General features: G+C 39.9%; 3 protein-coding genes across 3 annotated transcripts in view; 1 reads left to right on the top strand and 2 right to left on the bottom strand.

Annotated features, from left to right (window-relative positions):
• LOC102080283 (uncharacterized) overlaps window positions 1-7,906 on the bottom strand; it is a 41,553-nt gene extending 33,647 nt beyond the window's left edge. Inside the window, exon 1 of the mRNA XM_019353979.2 lies at window positions 5,358-7,906. The gene's annotated coding sequence lies outside the window, so the exon portion shown is untranslated. The remainder of the gene's footprint in view (window positions 1-5,357) is intronic.
• On the top strand, window positions 1,442-17,906 carry LOC100704906 (uncharacterized). Its single transcript, XM_019353978.2, has 3 exons — window positions 1,442-1,481; window positions 2,310-2,422; window positions 13,143-17,906. Exons 2-3 carry the CDS (start codon window positions 2,323-2,325, stop codon window positions 16,850-16,852), a joined length of 3,810 nt encoding a protein of 1,269 aa, XP_019209523.1. The 5' UTR covers window positions 1,442-1,481; window positions 2,310-2,322; the 3' UTR covers window positions 16,853-17,906.
• A 1,114-nt stretch (window positions 17,907-19,020) lies between these two features.
• Window positions 19,021-20,396, bottom strand: part of slc39a6 (solute carrier family 39 member 6) — a 17,427-nt gene continuing 16,051 nt past the window's right edge. The window contains exon 12 of the mRNA XM_019353977.2: window positions 19,021-20,396. This exon is cut by the window's right edge and continues 684 nt beyond it. The gene's annotated coding sequence lies outside the window, so the exon portion shown is untranslated.

Genomic DNA, 20,396 nt, shown 5'->3' with positions numbered 1-20,396 from the left:
GCTAGGTCGCACAATAGCTGTAACTGTGCTCTCAACAATTAACCTTTGCGCCAGCGGGGGCTTTACTGTTCCTGGGAATTAAAAACAATAAACCATCAGTTTGAAAGAAAGGTGTACTGCGGCAGGGCTCTCGGCATAGTCAGGGTTTTAGAAGTGTCACAGCACTTAGTATTATTTCTATTTGCGTTAAAAACTAGCAGGCTCTGTGTCCCTCTTAGATCACCATTCCGAAAATTCAGATATTTAAATGAAATAATGAATCGCGAAGATCCGTAAAATGCAGTCTGATTGAATTAAACTCTTATGAACAGTCATGATGTTTCTTTTTTAAAAAATGACTGCATAACTGCATGGTGAGACACTGGACCTGGATCTTGGTCCCAAAGAGAGCCATCAAGATAGAAAGAACCCGCACACACACACACACACACACACACACACACACCAAAAAAGACTTCTTTATATATAAATTAGTGCACTTTTCTTAGATGACCCAAAAAACGTTTGGGTGCCATGGGTGCATTCTCCCTTTGGCTTCTACCATCCATTTTGTCTTTAATTGAATCTTTCCATGGAATACACTTCAAGTGACAATAACGTTTCAAAAAACTTTAACTTTGAATGTTTTATTTTTGAAAAAGTGAAGCGTCTCCAGTGCACTCTGGTAACACTATGAAATTCAAATTTTCTTCTCTTTTTTCTCTTTTTTTCTTTTTTGTTTGTTTTTTTAAACCTGATTTTCTTCTCTCAATGCATCATATTTAGGTGGAGCACCTGTGCTCTGATGGCATGCAATAAAGGCTACACTTCTGAGATGAGGCCCTAGAGTTTCTATATAATCAAAACCAGAAACTGAGATTTTGAAGGACTTTATATTGTACAGTCTACGTCATTTGCAACAGCAACTGTATATATAAAAATATGAAAGATAAGTTTTTTGCTTACTCAGTGCGTCTAGTTCTGCTTTTGTCCCTAAAATAAACAATTGTAGTTTCTTTTGAGTCACTTATCAACTGACTTGACCTCTGCATCATTAAACCTAAATCTAAAAGTGAAACAATAGCTTATATTTGAACAGTGATGTTTATAGCGACCATAAAGACCACAGTTCTTTTACACACGTATCACAGTTCATGTTGACTCTATGCATAAATGTTTTCAGCAACAATGTTCAGTAAAATAAATCTTTACATCAAAATTATGGATTTAAAGTTGCAGTCTTAACCTGAACCCCACTAATTTTCAATAAATGTATCTTGCACATCTTTGGCTTGTGGAAAATGCCAAATAACTTTAAATGTAATATATTATAGACAGAAGTAGTATTTTTGTCCTTATGCAGATCATGTGATTTCTGTGAACTCAGTTTGATCTTCCTCTGTGGTGCCTCCCAAGTAAAGCTAAAGGGGCGGGTCTTTCTCACAGAGTATATAATGTCTGAAACAACAGCACTCCCTCAGAAGTTCACATATATATCAGCTGTAAGTACAGCAATATTGTTTTGATATTCTCCTGCATGCATTATTGTATGTCTTGGATAAATAATTAGATCTATGTAGTTGGCTGTTACTTACCTATATTTTTTCTTTTTTGTTATTATTTAGACAAAGATTTTGGATATAATTTAAATGTTTTTTGTTTTTGTTTTGTTTCTTAAATAAATGCTGTGTGTAACTTAAAGGTTAAATCTCTAGTAATCTCTCAGAAACGATGGACCCTACATTTTGACTTTTGCTGAGGTTTTTGTGTGTCAGTTCAGGGGCTTCGGTCCTTTACCCTCTGAGCTGCTGAAACTGATAACACAGACCTTCATGAAATGGCTTTCATGAAGGTCTGTGTCAAACAGAAAAAAAGACGTGTAAAGAATGGAGCTTATCTTTGGTGTATCTTACATTTTATCTTTTACATGTGTAATGTGTCAAGTGTAATTTACTAACCAAATGTGTTTTTGTTTTATAATAATAGAATTTGGCAATGTGAAATATTTGAAAGTTACTCCACCTTATGTATTCGAGATGAATTATTAAGTCCGTAAATCCAGAATGAGGCCAAATAACTATAAGATTTAAAAAAATACAAATATGAAAGTGTGATTAATACTAATTATTGCCATGGCAGCCCTGGTATTTTGGATACTGTCACATAGAACCAGTCTATAAATAACTGTACTTGTGTTTTTCCTGCTGTAACATACCAAGGGCCTATTCTGAGTGGCTGGGATGTATACATGCCACACTTAACATTTTGAACAGCAGGAGAATAAAAACTGAACTATTATCAAACTAAACCAGAGTGTCTGTGTTGTCTAGTCTAGACAAAGAGATGGACACTGAAGCCAGCAAAACGATGGAAATTGCGGCACTTGGCCGCCCATTCAGCCTTGGGATGCTGTATGACTGCCGCCAGGATGTAGTCGTACCTGGTAAGGATTCACATGTATTAACTAAATATAACTGAACCATATTCCAAATTTACATCACCTCTGTAAATAAGCAACTTCCCCCTTTGGATAAATCAAATATTTATTCTGGTTGTAATATTTGAAAGATAAATACATTTGTTTTAATAAGTATAATAGTGAATTCATGTTACACTTTATTAACCTTGGAAATTCCATTAAGATCAAATCTGTTTTGCAAGGGAGACCAGGCCAGTACTGCAGTCGCACAAACCCAAAACATCTTATAAAATGATAAGATCCTTACTGTGGCATGCAAAGTATAAATAGCCTACACATGTAAATAAGGCATTAAAGTCCAATCCAAACATCCATGGGCTTCTCTACAGGGAAAATAAATCTCCACCTTACAGTCTATTATGTTTATGACACAGACCTTAAACAAGAGGATCCTCCTAGGAAGAGATGCTATATTTTCTAGGAAACATCTTTAGTTTGAGCATATTATTTCACTGACAAAATTACTAAATACTGGCTCATTCAGTCTGAAATCAGCCAATTTTTAGACCATTTTCTGCTCCAACATTTCCATTTTGCATAATTATTTAATGGCACAAAGTTTGAATATATATGAGTCATACGAAATTTAAGCTTCATCTATCAACTGCTTTTCAAATATATATATTTTTTAATGGTCCGTCGACCTTCTTTCAAAACATTTTTGTTCATGAGTGAGGGAAGAGGGGTACGAGATTGACAGACTGATTAGGGCCATGGAAAACAAGTGGATGAATGGACTAATTAATGACAAAGATTCAAGATTCAAAGTGTTTATTAGTTTTACTGTTTGACAACTACTCTTTCAAGGATGTTTGATATGAAAGGAAGGTTGGAGATTGGCCTATAATTAGCTAAGACAGCTGGGTCTAGAGATGGCTTTTTGAGTAAAGGTTTAACTACAGCCAGCTTGAAGGCCTGTGGTACATAGCCGATTATTAGAGATAGGTTGATCATATTTAAGATTGAAGCATTAATTAATGGCAGGACTTCTTTGAGCAGTTTTGTAGGAATGGGGTCTAAAAGACACGTTGATGGTTTGGAGGAAGTAATTATTGAAGTTAAGTCAGAAAGATCAATTGGAGAAAAAGAGTCTAACTTAACGTCAATGGTACTAAAAGTAGCTGTAGATAATATTACATCTGTGGGATGATTATTGGTAATTTTTCAACGTGGCTACAGTGCTGAAGAGAAACCTGGGGTTGTTCTTATTTTCTTCAATCAGTGACGAATAGTAAGATGTTCTGGCTTTGCGGAGGGCTTTCTTATAAAGCAGCAAACTATTTCTCCAGGCTAAATGATGATCCTCTAAATTTGTGACACGCCATTTCCTCTCCAGCTTACGAGTTATCTGCTTTAGGCTACGTGTTTGAGAATTATACCACGAAGTCAGGTACTTCTGATTTGAGGCCTTAGTTTTCACCGGAGCTACAGTATCCAGAGTCGTACGTAGTGAGGAGGTAAAATTATTAACAAGATAATCGACCTCTGTTGGAGTAGCGTTCAGATAGCTGCTCTGCTCTTTGTTGGTACAGGGCATTGAAGATGATAACAGTGGGTGGATTATATTCTTAAACTTAGTTACAGCACTTTCAGAAAGACATCTACTGTGATAAAGTCTACTCTCCACTGCTGTGTAATCAATTATTGTAAATGTAAATGTTATCAGGAAATGATCAGACAGCAGAGGGTTTTCAGGAAACACTGTTAAATGTTCAGTTTCTATGCCATATGTTAAAACAAGATCTAGAGTGTGATTAAAGTGGTGGGTGGGTTCTTTTACATTTTGAGAGAAGCCAATTGAGTCTAATAAAAGATTAAATGCGATGTTGAGGCTGTCATTTTTAGCATCTACATGGATGTTAAAATCACCCACAATAATTATTTTATCTGAGCTGAGCACTAAATCAGATAAAAAGTCTGAGAAATCAGAGAGAAACTCTGTGTAAGGCCCAGGTGGACGATAGATGATAACAAGTAAGACTGGTTTCTGAGTTTTACAGCTGGGGTGGACGAGGCTAAGCATCAGGCTTTCAAATGAATTAAAAGTCTGTCTTGGTCTTTGGTTGATTAATAGGCTGGTGTGAAAAATTGCTGCCACACCGCCCCCTCGGCCTGTGCTTCGAGGTTTCTGGTAGTTAGAATGACTCGGGGGTGTTGATTAATTATCCTGCTGCAACCAGGTTTCTGTAAGGCAGAGTAAATCGATTTGTTGATCAATTATTAGGTCATGTACTAACAGAGACTTGGAGGAGAGAGACCTAATATTTAATAATCCACATTTCATTGTTTTACTCTTTGGTTCAGATGTGGATACTGTATTGTTCTTTCTTTTTGATTTTTTATGTTTAAATTGTTTATTGCTGGTTTTTGGTTTGTTTTTTGTCTTTTTGGGAGCTGACATGGTCTCTATGGAGATGGGGGTTTTTTGGGGGGGTAGCAGGAGGAGAGAAGCTGCAGAGAGGCGTGTAAGACTGCAACTCATCAGAGATGAACTTACACACTTGCTTTACTTCTCTCTGGGATAATTTCCTTGGAGATGAAATGCCAGATTGCTAGCAGCCGCTCTATCACGTGACCACACTGCTCCGACGTGCTACGGTTATGAGCCGAGTTACGCCGTGTCGCAAGTTTTGTGAGGTGTTTTTTTTGATATTTAATGGATCGGATTACATTTTTTATTTTTCACCGATATCCGATCCAGCAATTTAGGTCAGTATCGGACCGATACCGATACGTAATATCGGATCGGTCCATCTCTACAATGAATATCACCTTTTGATGTTACTGTTCTTAAATAACTACACTCTCCGTAGCCTGTCATACTAGCGTCTGAAAAATGGTGTAATTCACACTGTGCAATGTCTGTGTTTGCAGGTAAGACATGTCTTTGAACTTTCACCTTTGACAGGTTTTGAAGATCTAGGAGCCAGGATTCCCACTGTGTGCGGAGCTCATCTGAGAGTGGCTCGTCCCATCCAACCTTCTCTTGACATAGCTGTTGCAGGATTTGCTTTCCTCTTAGGATGAACGGTGCCACAAATCCCAGTGGGTCATACACTGATGCTATTGTGCGCAGGATTCCTCTTCTTGTCATTGGGTGGTCTTTTACAGTTATTCTGAACTGAAACTCATCAGCAGAAACGCACCACTGGACACCAAGTGCCCTTTCCATTAATGGCTCTCCAAGTGCCAGATCTAAATCCTTAATACTTTCGGCACACTCTTCTCTCGGCAATGACTTTATCACATTTTCACTGTTTGATACGAACTTGTGTAATCTTAGTTTACCTGTGCTACACAGTTCTCTTGCCTCTTTGACTAGTTTTATGGCTTCTGCTTCTGAGATAACACTAACAAGTCCATCATCTACATAAAAGTTCCTTTGAATGAACCTTACAGTGTTTGGAGTGAACCTTCCCTCACCTTGCGTGGCTAGATGTTTTAACCCAAAGTTGGCACAGCCAGGAGAAGAAGCAGCGCCAAAGAGATGAACCTTCATTCGAAAGACTGAGGGTGGAACGCTTAGGTCACCATGCTCCCACCATAGGAAGCATAAGTAGTCCTGGTCTTGAGGTGTTACATGGAACTGGTGAAACATGCGTTCCACATCGCACATTACAGCAACGGAGCCCTTCCTGAACCTACAGAGCACTCCCACCAAAGTGTTTGTGAGGTCAGGCCCTGTAAGCAGGTGCATGTTCAGCGAAGTGTCTTGATATTGTGCAGAGCAGTCAAAGACTACACGTATCTTGCCAGGCTTCTGAGGGTGGTATACCCCATGGTGGGGGATATACCAAACAGGGGTATTACAGAGTTCTTTCTCCGGCACTTTCTCTGCATCACCACATGCTATCATGTTCGCCATAAAATTTGCATAGTCTGTGTAGTACCTTTGGTCCCTTTTGAATCTGCGTTCGAGACTACTTAAACGTTGCATTGCACTTGGCATGTTATTGGGAAGATCTGGCCTGTCGCTTTTGAAAGGCAGTGGCATTTCATAGTGTCCATCTAGCTTTTGCTTTATTCCTTCTTGTAGCTTTGTAATAAAGCGGACATCTTCTTGCGAAATGCTTGTCTCTTCCACTGCTCTCTCTGTAAAGTCTGATTCAAGTGCTTTGATTACATCTGGAAATGTTACTTCCTTTACTTTTGTCTTGCAGATGTAATGAACCTTATTCTTTAGTTTTGTGGGTGGCTCAGTCTCTGGTATAACTTGTTTTACAATGATGCGGTGACTTACTCCAATTATATCATTACCCGTGTCACATGAATCACAGTAGCTGATGATGCTCCAACCCAAATCTGTTCTCTGAGCGTACGGCTGGTTTTCTTCACCACATACGACCTCTCTGGGCATTAAGGCTTGTGTGCAGTTGTACCCTAACAGGAGTCCTATTTCACAGTCCAAAGGGGGGGCAATATGTTCAGTGAGATGCTCCAAATGTGGCCATGCCCTTGCAGTGTCTGGAGTAGGAATATGACTACGATTAGCGGGTATAAAGTCCCGTGTGTAAACAACTGGTACAGTGAGTTTCTTCTTGGAAAACAGTCCTCTTATTTGCAGAGCTTCAAGTTTTGTACAGGGTACAGTGGTTTTCTTGGATGACATTGTAGATAGATTGAGCTTAACTTGAGTTTTGGTTGTGTCCAAGTTATTTGCTACTTCATTAAGAATAAATGAAGAATCACTCTGTGTGTCCAGCAGAGCGTAGATCAGTACTTCTTTACTTGGCTCATTTTGTGTGGATACGTAGACTGGGACTATTGCAGATGTCTGTGTGTTTTTACTTTCATGAGTCACTCTATTAGATGTGGTTTCATTAACTGTGTCTTGTGACTGTGTTACCTGATGCTGGGTTTCCTTCAGTTCACTTACTTGTTGCTCTTTAGGTGGTTCTTTCTTTGTCTCTTGCCTTTGTCTTTCTTCATGCAGGCATGTAGGATGCCGTTTTGAGCATGTGTTGCATGTCATCTTGTTGCTGCAGTTCTTGGAGAGATGGCCACTATTTAAACAGCCAAAACATAATTTTTCACCCTGAATGAATTTGACTCTCTCAGCGACAGGTTTCTCAGTGAACTTACGACACTTGTGTAAGCTGTGTCCTGCTCTTTTACAAAACACACAAGAGACCATGCTTCTTTCAGTAGAGTTAGTTGTGAAGATTTTCACTGTATCTTGTCTCTTAGGAATGGATGAAGGTTGAGGTTTTGTCTTTGGTTGGTCAAAGTCACTTTGTCTTATGGCTTGGTATGATGTAATGGGATTACATGCGATACTTGCCTCCATTGACAGGAATGTTACAAAGTAACTGAAACGTGGGAATCTTTTGTGCTCCAGCTGGTACTCTGTAGCCTTTCGGTTCCACCTGTTACTTAACCAATCTGGTAGTTTAGCAGCAAGTCTTTGATTCTCAATGCCATCATTGAGAATGTTCAGATTCTCATTATTAGTCATTGCAGATTGGCAGCTTTGTAAAAAAGTCCACAAACTTTCTTAGCTCTGCACTATTCTTTCCTGTGACCTTTGACCAGGTGTGTAACTTGTCTCTGAAGGCCTTAGCAATGACAAAAGGCTCTCCATAACGTTCATTGAGCATATTCCATGCTGCCTCATATGAGTCTTCAGAGCCAATCAGAAAATAGCCATCTAAGGCTTCCTTAACACAGCCACCAACATACTTCTGTAGAAAAAATATCTTTTCGGCAGTGGGAATGTTCTTTCTCTCTATTAGAGTCTGAAAGGATGCCTTCCAATGCTTAAACTTAAGTGGATCCCCACTAAATACCGAGGGCTCTGGAATAGGCAGTCTATTAGCTGACATAGCTTCTGCCAAAACCTTTACAAGCTCACCTGTGCTCTCATAAGTGACATTTAACTCTCTTCGTGGTTGTAAGGGTTGATTAGCAGTATTCTTGGACTCTGTTACCTGTAAGTTTGCAGGGTTTAGAGTGACTCTTTCTTGCTTTACTGAAACGTAGTCTTCCTCATAAACTTGTAGTTTTGCCTCTGCTGCCTTGAGTCCTTTCAGATTTTCCAATCTTTCAATTTCTCTTCTTAAGCCCTCAACTGACTTTCTCCTTGCAGCGCTTTCCTCTTGTTGTCTCTTTATCACGGCCGCTTTCTCCTTTTCTCTCTGTAACTTGCGCTCAGTTTCCTCCTTTTCCTCTAGGAGACGTTGTGACATTGCAGCAGCTTCTTGCTCTGCAGATATGCGTTTGTCTTCTTCTTCAAGCATTTGCATTCTTTCTCTGTACTTCTCTTGTTCCGTCATTATCTGAAGCACAGCCTTTGTGGCTTCATACTCTGCTGCAACTTCTTGTCTTTTGGAGGAGGAACCTGTTAGGGTTCAATGTTGAGAGAGGAATCCATAAATAACCACAGATCCAGGCGTGTGCAATTAGACAGTATTTTAATAAACACATGTGTGAGTTCAACAACCCAATCAGTGTTGAACTGTCTTTCTCATATTCAGACAACTGTTTTATGGGGTTAAGAATTGTACAGCCCCCTTTTCTGTTACTAGGCAGATTTACGTCACACCAAAACCACAATGACTTTTAACATAGAACATCATCTTCGTGTCGACGGCTGATGCTTCCTGTCTCCATTCTCGCTGTCGCTTATCTCCCCGGAACATCAGTTGCACTTCCTCTAAGTACTTCGGCACACTTCTGCATTTCTGCCCTACCAAAATAGATCTGTTATGGTGTGTGTGTGAGTGCGTACACGTGCGAGGGCGCGTGCATGCTGTGTACTGCGTACGTGTCATGACCTCTCACTATTTGTCTGTCTGTACTGCATCTGCTTTTCTGAACCTTAGTTGACCTTAACTTAAGCAACTTGAACTTTCCCCTATCAGTGATCCCTATAGGTGTACTCTACTGAATTAATGTTTTGATCAAAAGCCTCTACTAAAAGCTTAAATCAAAGATAAATGCATACTAACTCTTTGGCTCTTTGGCTTGCACTCGCTCTGCTTTCGGTTTCACTTCTGCAAAACATGCTCTGCAGACGCGTTTCGTTTCCTGTCTCATTTTGGCACAGAGAGTATTTTCCTGTCTCTGCCCTCTACACAGAGATCATACAAGCATTAATAACTTTTAAATTATAGATTCAACTCAACCCTTTAAAATGGTTCTTCTTTGGACCTGTAATAAAGACTAATATAACACCAATATATTTGAACATCTGAATGCATCTGAATGCAACATCACATGAAATGGTAATGATGATTATAAAATAGCAGCAAATAATAGCAGTAAAATATTTCTATTCCTCTCAAACCATTAGAGAGAACTGTATTGGCTTTAAATGGACTATAAACTGAGACACTAACAGAGCTAGAGGATGTAAATATAGAGCCTGCATCAGGCCATACAATCTCCTCTTGAGTTTCTCCTTTAATGTGACATTTGATCTTTTGCAAAACCACTGTAGTCACTGATGTGCATTTGTCTAGCTTGGAACGCATATCATGAGGTGGTCCATCCATTGCTCTGTATTCATCATAAATATCATTAAGCTCGGCTGCTTCTCTTTGTACAACATTCATGTGACCTTCAAGAATGTCAGCTGGATCTCCTTTTATAACAGATTTTTTTGCCACTTTGATTAATGCTTTCCATCTGTCATAAATACTGTCAAAGCGACGTTGCAGCCCTTGTAACCTTTCTTTATGGAATTCTTTTCCTTTTTCTGTGAGCATGCGAGGCCTTTCACTTCTACGTTGCTCTATTTGCACTGTTTGCTCTAAAGAGTTTTCATCCACTTGCCTTGCAGCTTGTTCTGCACTGGGGACTTCAATTTCTGTCTCATTTGTGTCTGACATTTTGTTTTTCTTGTAATGCACTTATTTGTTGATACAAAATCTCCTTTTAACTTGACTTGAGTAATGAATTGTGAACTTGGGTGCATTAATTCCCTTCTTGCTAACTTGTGATGCTGTTGTTGTCAGGCTTAACACAGTTCCTTATTGTTTCTCCCTCCTTGTGTCATCTTTCCAAACATGAACTTTAATGTCTGGCTTCTGGACGTCTTTATGAAGAAGCAACTGTGAACCTGTGTGTCCATTAACATTTGCAGCAGCTTGGTCCTTGGTGCATTGGCACGATGTCACCACTAGGGGGCCGGGAATCATGCAGGTCCGAGTTCGACTATCACTTCAACCTCTTCTTAACGTCAATAAAGAGTCCTTTTACTGATGGCATGAAGTTGTCTTTAATGTTCGTTGTAAGGTCTTGGTGTTGTTACAGCTTCACCTTAATCACAACTACGCCACCGTCGAACTAAAACATAACATACAATTCGATGAAATAGTAAGACAAGTGAAATAAAGACATAAAATGATCTATATGACATATAAACATACCTCGCTGGCTGACCCATGCCTTGAGGCAGAAATGAGCGCTTTACAGATACTTTAAGAGACGAACTACTCTGACTTAAATTAGCTTCTCTCGCTTCGATTTGCCATGCTCACATCAACATGGGCGTGCATCTCCCTCAGGTGCACCAGTGGAACCAACATGTAGCACAATAGTTCCTACCTGAGAATTGTTACAATAAATGACCTAATGGCATATAAAATGTGCATAATGCAAAACAAAATACATTAACTGAAAGTAAGGCAGTAAAAGTCACCATTTATGGAGAGGGGAGTTCAGTTCAGTTCAGTTTATCATTTTTTGTCTTGCGGAAGTCCATGACCACTTCCTTGGTTTTCCTGGTGTTGAGGGTCAGGTTGTTGTGGTCACACCATTCTGTCAGACATTGGATTTCATCTCTGTTGGCGGTGTCATCATTGTTGGTGATGAGTGGTGTCGTCTGCAAAAATGATCATGCATGGGGGTGCAGTCACTGGTGTAGATGGTGTATAAGAGAGAACTCAGCACACATACCTGTGGTGAGCCTGTGTTGAGTGACAAGGAGGATGATCTCCGGTTGCCAACATTGACAGATTGTGATCGGTCTGTAAGAAAGTTTTTGATCCATGCATATGTAGCGGGGGAGAAGTCAAGGTTTACCAGCTTGGCTATAAGGATGTCTGGGATGATGGTATTAAAAGCTGAGCTAAAATCAATGAAGAGCATCCTTACTGAAGTCCCAGGATTCTCCAGGTGATGAGGAGCAGAGTGGAGGGTGGTGGAAATTGCATCCTCGGTGGACCTATTTGCCTTATAGGCAAACTGGTTGGGGTCGAAGCTGGGTGGGAGGCAGTCTTTTATTAGCACTGCAGGCACTTCTCTAGGGAAGTAGAAGAAGAAAGGTCTGCGCACAACAGACATTGCCTCTATTTCTGGGGAGCAGACTATGATGATGATCACCAGTTGTTATGTGTGTAAATGCACAAACCTCCTCTGCTTTTCCCTGCTGTAGCCATTCAGTCCATGTGGTGCATTGTGTGGCCTGCTATCTGCACGTGTCTGTGACGACCAAGACACAACAGTTGTGGACGAGTGGCTGTGCGGAAAGAAGAAGGTTCAGTTCATCTATTTTGTTGACGACCGACAGGAAGTGACACGGTTTTGAAAACGGACTCAGGCGCAGACCAGGAGACCTTTGCAGAAACTGATAGTGCGTTTATTTACAGTGGTGTCACCGGGTGAATATGTATACAAGGTGCTCAGGGAAAGGGTCCGGGGCTCCAGGGTACGAGGGAAAGGTGAAGGGTCCAAAAACACACTCTGCTCTCTCAGCCAACAATCCCACTCCTTTTCCTCCAGTCGCTCCTCTCGCTCACTCAGGAGTACAGGGACGGGTCCAGGGAGGATCTACGCACACACACACACAGAAAAATCCGATTAGCTCTAGATCACAGGGAAACTCACAGACTGGTGTGATGATGAGCACAGGTGCGTGGGGCAGGGGCAGAGCCCGCAGTGAGCACTGCCGCGGCAGGGGAAAGAGGGTGAGGGAGAGAGAGAGAGAGAACAAACACAAACTCATGTTGACTAACCCGGAGTCAGCCGGTGAGGCACGGCAGGCCTGACCAGCAGCCCCGCTTTTGTTTGTGTTTCTTCCACTGGCGGCTTTGCTTGGCAGAGCCAATAGCAAACCACGGTGCACCCGATGTTCTCCAGGGAGATGTTGTTGATCCACTGATAATCACTGGTAATAGGGATCTGGATGCTATAGCCAATGTTACATAATTCCAGATGACTGTAGGTGAGTTTGGCTATGCAATAAGGAAAACAAAAGAAAAAGAAAAGAAAAGAAAAAGAAGAGCACCTAAGTGGGGAGCCTGAAGCCACTGCATCTGTGCATGCCACCATCTTTCCGCCAAAGTATAGAAAGTGTAGTTAGCTACACGAGAACATTTAAGTTGCCAGAATTCCTGTTCTTAGTAAAAGCAAAAGCAGTTATTCAGTATAAATGTACTGACTCTTTTTTTTATGAAGTCAAAGGAGTGTGAGAAATTTTATAAAAGTAAAAGTAAAACATCATTGTTTAAATGTAATGTACAGTCTTACCTTTTATTATGACGATGAATTATAGGCTGGATTCAAATTGTCAGAGGGCTTGAGTTAGTTACATATGCTTATGGGATGTAATGGAAGTCTTTAACTAATTTAACTGATAACGCTTTCACTATAAAACAAAGAGGCCTTTTTAGGGAGGTAGTTGTTACTTGTATTTTTGTTTGTATCTATTTTTGCCCAAAATAAATGGTAACATATTTTACAGGAATGACACTGTGGGACTGTAATGACCTGGAAAAAGATAGACGAGAACAAGAACAACCTAACACTGAATCTGAAATAGTGGCATCTGAATCAATTGAGGACAAATCTTCAGCATTAAATGTTGAGGCATCCCTGAAGGCAAGTTTCTTGGGAGGACTGATTGAGGTTGGAGGATCAGCCAAATATCTCAATGATCAAAAGACATCCAAAAATCAGGCCAGAGTGACACTGAACTACAAAACTACAACAAAGTTCCAGGAACTGTCAATGAATCACCTTGGAAGAGGCAATGTAAAACATCCCTATGTTTTTGAGCAAGGAATAGCAACACATGTAGTCACAGGTATCCTTTATGGGGCACAAGCTTTCTTTGTGTTTGACCGTGAGGTTTCTAAAGAGGAAACTCATCAAGACATCCAGGGCAACTTGAAGGTGATGATCAAGAAGATCCCTTCATTCTCTATAGAGGGTGAAGGTTCCCTGAAAATGGAAGACAAGGACAAAAAAAATGTTGAGAAATTCTCCTGCAGATTCTACGGAGACTTTTGCCTTCAGAAACCTCCAACAACATTTCAGGAAGCTGTAGAAGTCTACAAAAGCCTTCCAACACTACTAGGAACCAATGGTGAAAAGGCTTTACCAATGAAGGTCTGGCTGTTACCTTTGACCAGTTTAGATTCTTGTGCTGCTAAACTCGTCCGTCAGATAAGTATAAGATTAGTTCAGGAATCACAGAGCGTCCTGGAGGACTTCAGTGAACTGGAAATGAGGTGTAACGATGCACTGAGAACTTCCACTGTCCAACAGTTCCCACAGATTAGCAAAAAACTGAAAAGTTTTAAAGAAATGTGTTCAGAGTTCAAGCTGGAATTTCAGCGAATGTTAGCGAAGAGACTACCATCAATCAGAGGAGGAGGAGAAGAGGAGGCTGAACTCGCCGAGATCCTGAAGAAGAGACATTCTTCACCTTTCAACAGCAAAAACCTGACTGAGTGGATGGACTGTAAAGAGAGAGAAATCAGTATCTTAAAGTCTTTCACCAACATGATGAAAAACACCAAGACTGTCCCATCTCAGAATAGTCTACATGAGGAACTTCTCAGTGCAGAGCATGGCCTGTGTTTTGTTTTCACCTCACTGGGAAAGGATGAACCATATCTCTCAGCTTTATCAAACTACCTGAAAGAAACAACCAAAACAGACGTTCATGTTTATCATACTTACAATGTAGAGAAGGAACAATGGTACCTTTCAAAAGAAGTAGCAGATGATATGAGGAAGAAAGCAAAACTCTTCAGTGATTTTGCAGAGGCCAACAAGGAAAACAAGAACATTAGGTTCCTGACAGTGGGTTTAACTAATGAGACACAGGAAGGTTCCAGCATCTACCTTTATGAAGATGGATTTGCTGTCAGTGAGAACTTTGAGCCTCCTTCAAAGCCTGAAACTGTGACAGTAGCTGACATAAACCACAACAGTGTGACACTGAAGATTTCTCCACCCAGGTTTGGAGCAGAGAACATCACCTCCTACTCTGTTGAGTACTGTGTCAGTGAAGAGGATGGATGGCAGCAGAAGACAGAAGCAAAGGCTGAAGAAGTCACAGTGAGAGATCTGAAGCCAAACACAGAGTATGTGTTCAGATGCAGAGCAGTGACCTCAGCAGGTGTCGGGCCAGCTAATGTAATCAGTGATGCCATTAAAACCTTACCATGTGGCCCTCCTGGAAAACCTCAAGCTCAGCCATATTCAAGTGAGATATCAGTTAGCTGGGAGAAGCCTGCTGAGCTTGGAAAGGATGTCCAGATATTGAGTTACATAGTGGAATACGCAAAAACAGATAACAAATCAACATTGAATGACCTCAAGTGGAATCAAACAATTTCAGGAGGTAAGAAGGCCATCATTTCAGGGCTTCAATCAGAGACACAATATGCAGTGAGGATCAGATGTGACTGTGGTGTAGATGGAAGAAGCAAGGAAAGCATCATTGTTAATGTCTGCACAACAAAGCGTGAATTTGCACGTCTGGCTGAGTACCTAAAACATATCAGCAAGAAAATAAACTCAAAGCTGTCCTCAGTTTACAAACTGCCCCTGGAAGAAGAAGATATGGACATAGATGGATGTCGGAGGTATATGTTTGGCAAAGAAAGCATGAGGCAGAATCGCACAATAATGCTTCTGGGAGCAACAGGATCAGGAAAGTCTACTCTCGTCAACGGAATGATCAACTACATTGTTGGTGTCGAGTGGAACGACGGTTTCAGATTTAAGTTAGTTGATGAGGATCCAACAACTTCACAAGCTCACAGTCAGACATCTGAAGTCACTGTGTATGAAATCCACCACCAGGAAGGCTTTAAAATCCCGTTCTCCATGACCATTGTGGACACTCCAGGTTTTGGAGATACAAGAGGAGTAGCAAGAGACAAGGAGATCACAGAGCAAATCCGCAGGCTTTTCACCTCTCCTAATGGAGTCAGTGAGATTGATGCAGTGTGTTTTGTTACTCAGGCCTCTCTTGCACGACTAACAGCAACACAGAGATATGTGTTTGATTCGGTGCTCTCCATTTTTGGCAAAGATGTTGCAGAGAACATTGAAATGCTGGTGACTTTTGCTGATGGCAAAGAACCACCAGTTCTTGAGGCAATAACTGTTTCTGCAGTCCCCTGTCCAAAAAATGAGTTAGGGCTTCCGGTTCACTTCAAGTTCAATAACTCAGCATTATTTGCAGACAACAGATGCAACAAAGACTGTGAAGTGGATTTTGATGAAGATGATGCCAGCTTTGATGAAATGTTTTGGAAGATGGGAGCCAAGAGTATGGAGAAGTTCTTCACTGCTTTGGGTAAAATGGAAACCAAAAGCTTGCTAATGACCAAAGAAGTCTTAAAGGAGCGCAAACAGCTTGAAACAGCCATTGAAGGTTTGCAGCCACAAGTTAGAACTGGATTAGCAAAGCTTGAAGAAATTAAGACAACCAAAGAAAAGATCAAAGAGTATGAAGCAGTCATAACTTCAAATGAAAACTTTGAGATTGAGGTGGATGTTATTAAACCAGTCCAAAAACCAATCACAGTGAAAGGTGCATTCATCACCAACTGCCAGAAATGTTCAATAACGTGTCACTACCCATGTGCAATAGCACAAGACAGTGAGAAACGTGGCTGTGCATCAATGGATATGAACGGGATGTGCACTGTCTGTCCTGGAAAATGCATTTGGAGTGTGCATTTCAACCAGAAATACAGCTGGGAGTATGTTCAAGTCAAAGAGAAGCAGACAGTGCAAGAGCTGAAACGCAAGTATGAAACAGCTAATAAAGAAAAGATGACTGTTCAGGAACTGATTGAGAGGCAGGAAGAAGAGATTGTTCACCTTCAGGACATGATGGTGTCCCTCATGGATCAGTCAGCTCAGTGTATAACTCGACTACAAGAGATCAGCCTGAGGCCAAACCCTCTGACCACCCCAGAGTACATTGACATGATGATTGAGGGAGAAAGATCAGAGGCCAAAGAGGGTTACCAGGCTCGAATCAAATCTTTGGAGGCAATGAAGGAGAGGGCAAATCTCATCTCCAAGGTAACCCGACGAGACAAACTTGCAAAAACGGAGGAGGAATTATCCGAAGAAAGAAAGCAGAAGACGGAAAAGCAAGGCTTTGTTAAGAAAGTTCTAAATTTCTTTGGATATTCAGGTTAATATTACAAAGGTCTACAGATATGTCAGCAGCATTAAGAGGACATTAAATGATTTAAAGCAGCTTGATAAAAAAGTTCTAAGCATGCAAAATAAAAAGGCCAGCTCTTCAAGCTGTTAAGATCCTTTCATTGTAATCTCCCAACAATCATTAAATTAAACCAGAATCTATGAGCAGAGTGTTTCTTGTCTATGTGGAAAATTTTCTTTTTAACATGTTTAAGGATCTGGACCACTGCTGCCAGATGTTTTTTGTTTATTGTCAAAACATTTCAGTATAATCAGTTTTTGTGTTAATTACAGGTCATTTCTGTTTTGCCAGTTTGATGTATTTAAGATCACCAAGGTAACAGACATTGAAATAACTGGTGTCAATTGTCAATCATTTAACAGTTGTAGTTTAATGCAGTGTCTGTAACTGTCAGCCTGTTGACACTACGACACTTTTTGTTCTTGTGCTTCAGTCCTTTTGTTTTTTGTTCCAATGTGATTTGGAAAAACCTTTCTAGAAATGCTCATTAAATAATCACATTTACATTTGAATGTTAGGATGTCTGAGATGTGACATTAAATGATTATCCTGGATTCTTTCTGTTTCAAGCTCTTTATTAATTTCTGTTTTAGCTTCACTTGGACTAAATTGATGAAATGTAGTTCATGTGACTGTCATAGAAGATGAAGTATTTTTCTTTGCATATTTATCATCATATAATTATTATTTTTATTATTATTATTAGATCTAATGTAGACCATGAGATACTTTAACAATGATTATCAGTAAATAATTGGAACCAAACATCCACACAAAGTCTTTGATTTGAAAACTGCGCGAGCATTTACAGAGCTGATTATGACATAGCTGCCATAGAAAATGACTGATTATTAAACCAGCTGCTGTTGCAGCTCTACGTGAGCTTTAGTCCTCCAAAGTCTCTCTATAGTGATGTAAACCAATACTGCAATAAGGAAGTGATGCTACCTGAGTCTCTGTAACAAGTTTAAAGAAACCAAACACACCTGCATAGATTGTGTAGAAAAATAAATAAAATGTTGTCATTAAATTCTGTTCAGGTGAAGTTTATTACACATCAGTTTCATACAGACTCTGGAAAATAACTGAGCTATTTTCTGATAATTGAGGTGCATCTGAAAGTGTGTCTGCTGGTTTTAGTTAAAACTGACAGGTTAAATTCCAGTTTTTTTTAATCGTTTTTAAAGAATGAATTCTTTATGTGAAGGTGCTTATAGTTTTAGACTTTTACTGCTTTAACTGTGTTAATATTGTTACTTCTGCTCCAGCACATATGCAGACTATCTGTAATCTTCACCCACACACAGAGAAAGTGCATGTCTTCAAAATGACTGGGGATGAGAATCGTTTCCAGTAGTTCATTTCCTTGGAATTGCTAGTGGAATCATTTATTGCCTACTGATTCCTCTTATTGGTTCCGCCTGCTACAATCAGCTGATTTCAGTTCATGTGCAGAGACACAACAGTAGCGCAGTTTGCAGCAGGAATATGGACCTTACTTTTTATTGCACATGCTGCTAACACAACTTCGGCTGTTTGCAAGGACCTGCGCAGACAGCATGCTAACATAAAGCTAGCCAAGTGTTCTGTAATCCCAGAGGAAATAAACTAGACTGAATGTCATGTCTTTGAATTAATGTCTGCTTAGCAATGGTAGTGACTCTCAAAGCAGCGCATATAAGGAGCCAATGAAAATCGATAAGAGAATCAATGAGGAATCAAATTTATGTTTTATTCATAATCAAATCAACCACTAAATTCTTATCAGTTCCCATCTTTACTAGTGACCAAAATATGTTTCAGATTATTTTATAGTTATTAGTGCTGTCAGCGTTAATCTCGTTAAAATGACGTTAACAGCATAACTGCATCAATGCGCATCAACACCGTCCAGCCCCACACGCAGAGCGATCCACGCTAACTCGCTGACGGAGATTTGCCACGTTAAAACAGTTAAGGCGTTAACTTCATTTTAACAAGATTAACGCTGACAGCGCTAGTAGTTATAAATGTTATAACTAAAAAACATTTATTCCATATCAGTTCAAAAACGAACGTGACTTTTATAATGTTCAAATGTGACCTCAATCAAAAGATTAACAACTAAAATCAATCCAAATCAGACGCACAGAGCAGCAGGTGGTGTGAAGTGTGAAGTTTATTGGTGTTCAGGAATGTCAGAGCGAGTCGACATCAAAGCTGCCTGAAGGGCTCTGCGGTCGGCGACAGGGGTGGACAAAATAACAGAAACAGTTTGAAACAGCTCTGCAGAACCATAAATATGTATGTGTTTAATCACCAGTAACTGAGGATACAGAGTGCAGATGAGCTCCAGGAGGAGGTTTTGAGGTGTGAGCTGGTTTTGGTGAAGATCCCAGGTTGTTTCTCAGTGATACAGAAATGACAGATTTTACTTTGTGTTACCACAAACAGGAAAAAAAAAAACTTTTTGTTTAAATAAAATACAGAAATCAACTAAAAATGATCATTTCACAGGCCAAACATGGAAGAGCATAAAATCAGAATGAAACCTTCACCGCGGAGCTGTTTGTCGTTTCTGTATGATTTTATCCACCTTTCATGAACAGAAGCATTAAACACACAAACATGAAGGAAGTCGCTCCTTTTTTGGTTTCCGTACTTTTTCCCACAAATTTAAAATCACTTTTTTTTTAAACACGTGTTGTATGATTCTCGATCTTCACAACCAACATCACAGGAAGTCAAACAAATGAACTGCATACTTTTAAGTACTACACACATAATGTTACACATGTAACGAGCACAGTGAGAGTCTGAGGTGATTTTTTTTTTCTTTTAAGAGGAAAACGTGATTTGACCTAAACCTCAGAGCAGCGTCTGAAAAGCGAACCGTGAACCATTAAAACAACAACTGTTGTTGAGATCCTTCGAAACGAGTCCACGTTCAGCCGGAGCACGAGGTGGTAACAGAGACTTGTTAGAAATATTTGTTTTATGTTGAGCTGCCACGTTAACTCTTAACAATCAAATAAATTTAAAAAGCAGAACTTAAATTTAAAAAAAAAAAAAAAAGCACACTGCTCAGTTTCCCCTTTTTGATTGAAATTATTTCCTTTGTTTTTCATGAATCGACTGTTTCGATGACAGGAACAAAAACTATGTATTTCTTGAAAAACAGTCTCCACAGGAAGGAGCGGATCGTTTACACGTCAGAAATTTTAGTAGATTAACAGAAGATTTATTTTATACTCACTAATTTCTATATCAGATCTGAAGCCTGTGTGTGATTTCATCCTGCAGAGAGCTCGGGTAACATGAACAGACTGAGATGTCGCAGATTTCTCATTAACTGGACGGACTTCCAGCTGAAAACGGAAAGTTCAACTTCCTTAAATGAGTTACAGAGTTTAACTTCAGCTAAACAAAGGTGTTTACAACCAGCACAACTCAGCCGGTGGTAAACACCTTTAAAACTCAGTTTAACAGTAACTTGGTGGCAAATATTTAAATTTAAAGAAGAATTAAACCCACAGG

The sequence above is a fragment of the Oreochromis niloticus genome, linkage group LG18 (assembly GCF_001858045.2).
Source record: "Oreochromis niloticus isolate F11D_XX linkage group LG18, O_niloticus_UMD_NMBU, whole genome shotgun sequence".
Taxonomy (NCBI): domain Eukaryota; kingdom Metazoa; phylum Chordata; class Actinopteri; order Cichliformes; family Cichlidae; genus Oreochromis; species Oreochromis niloticus.
Note: the sequence above shows the minus strand (reverse complement) of the source record. Positions and strands in the feature narration are given on the sequence as shown.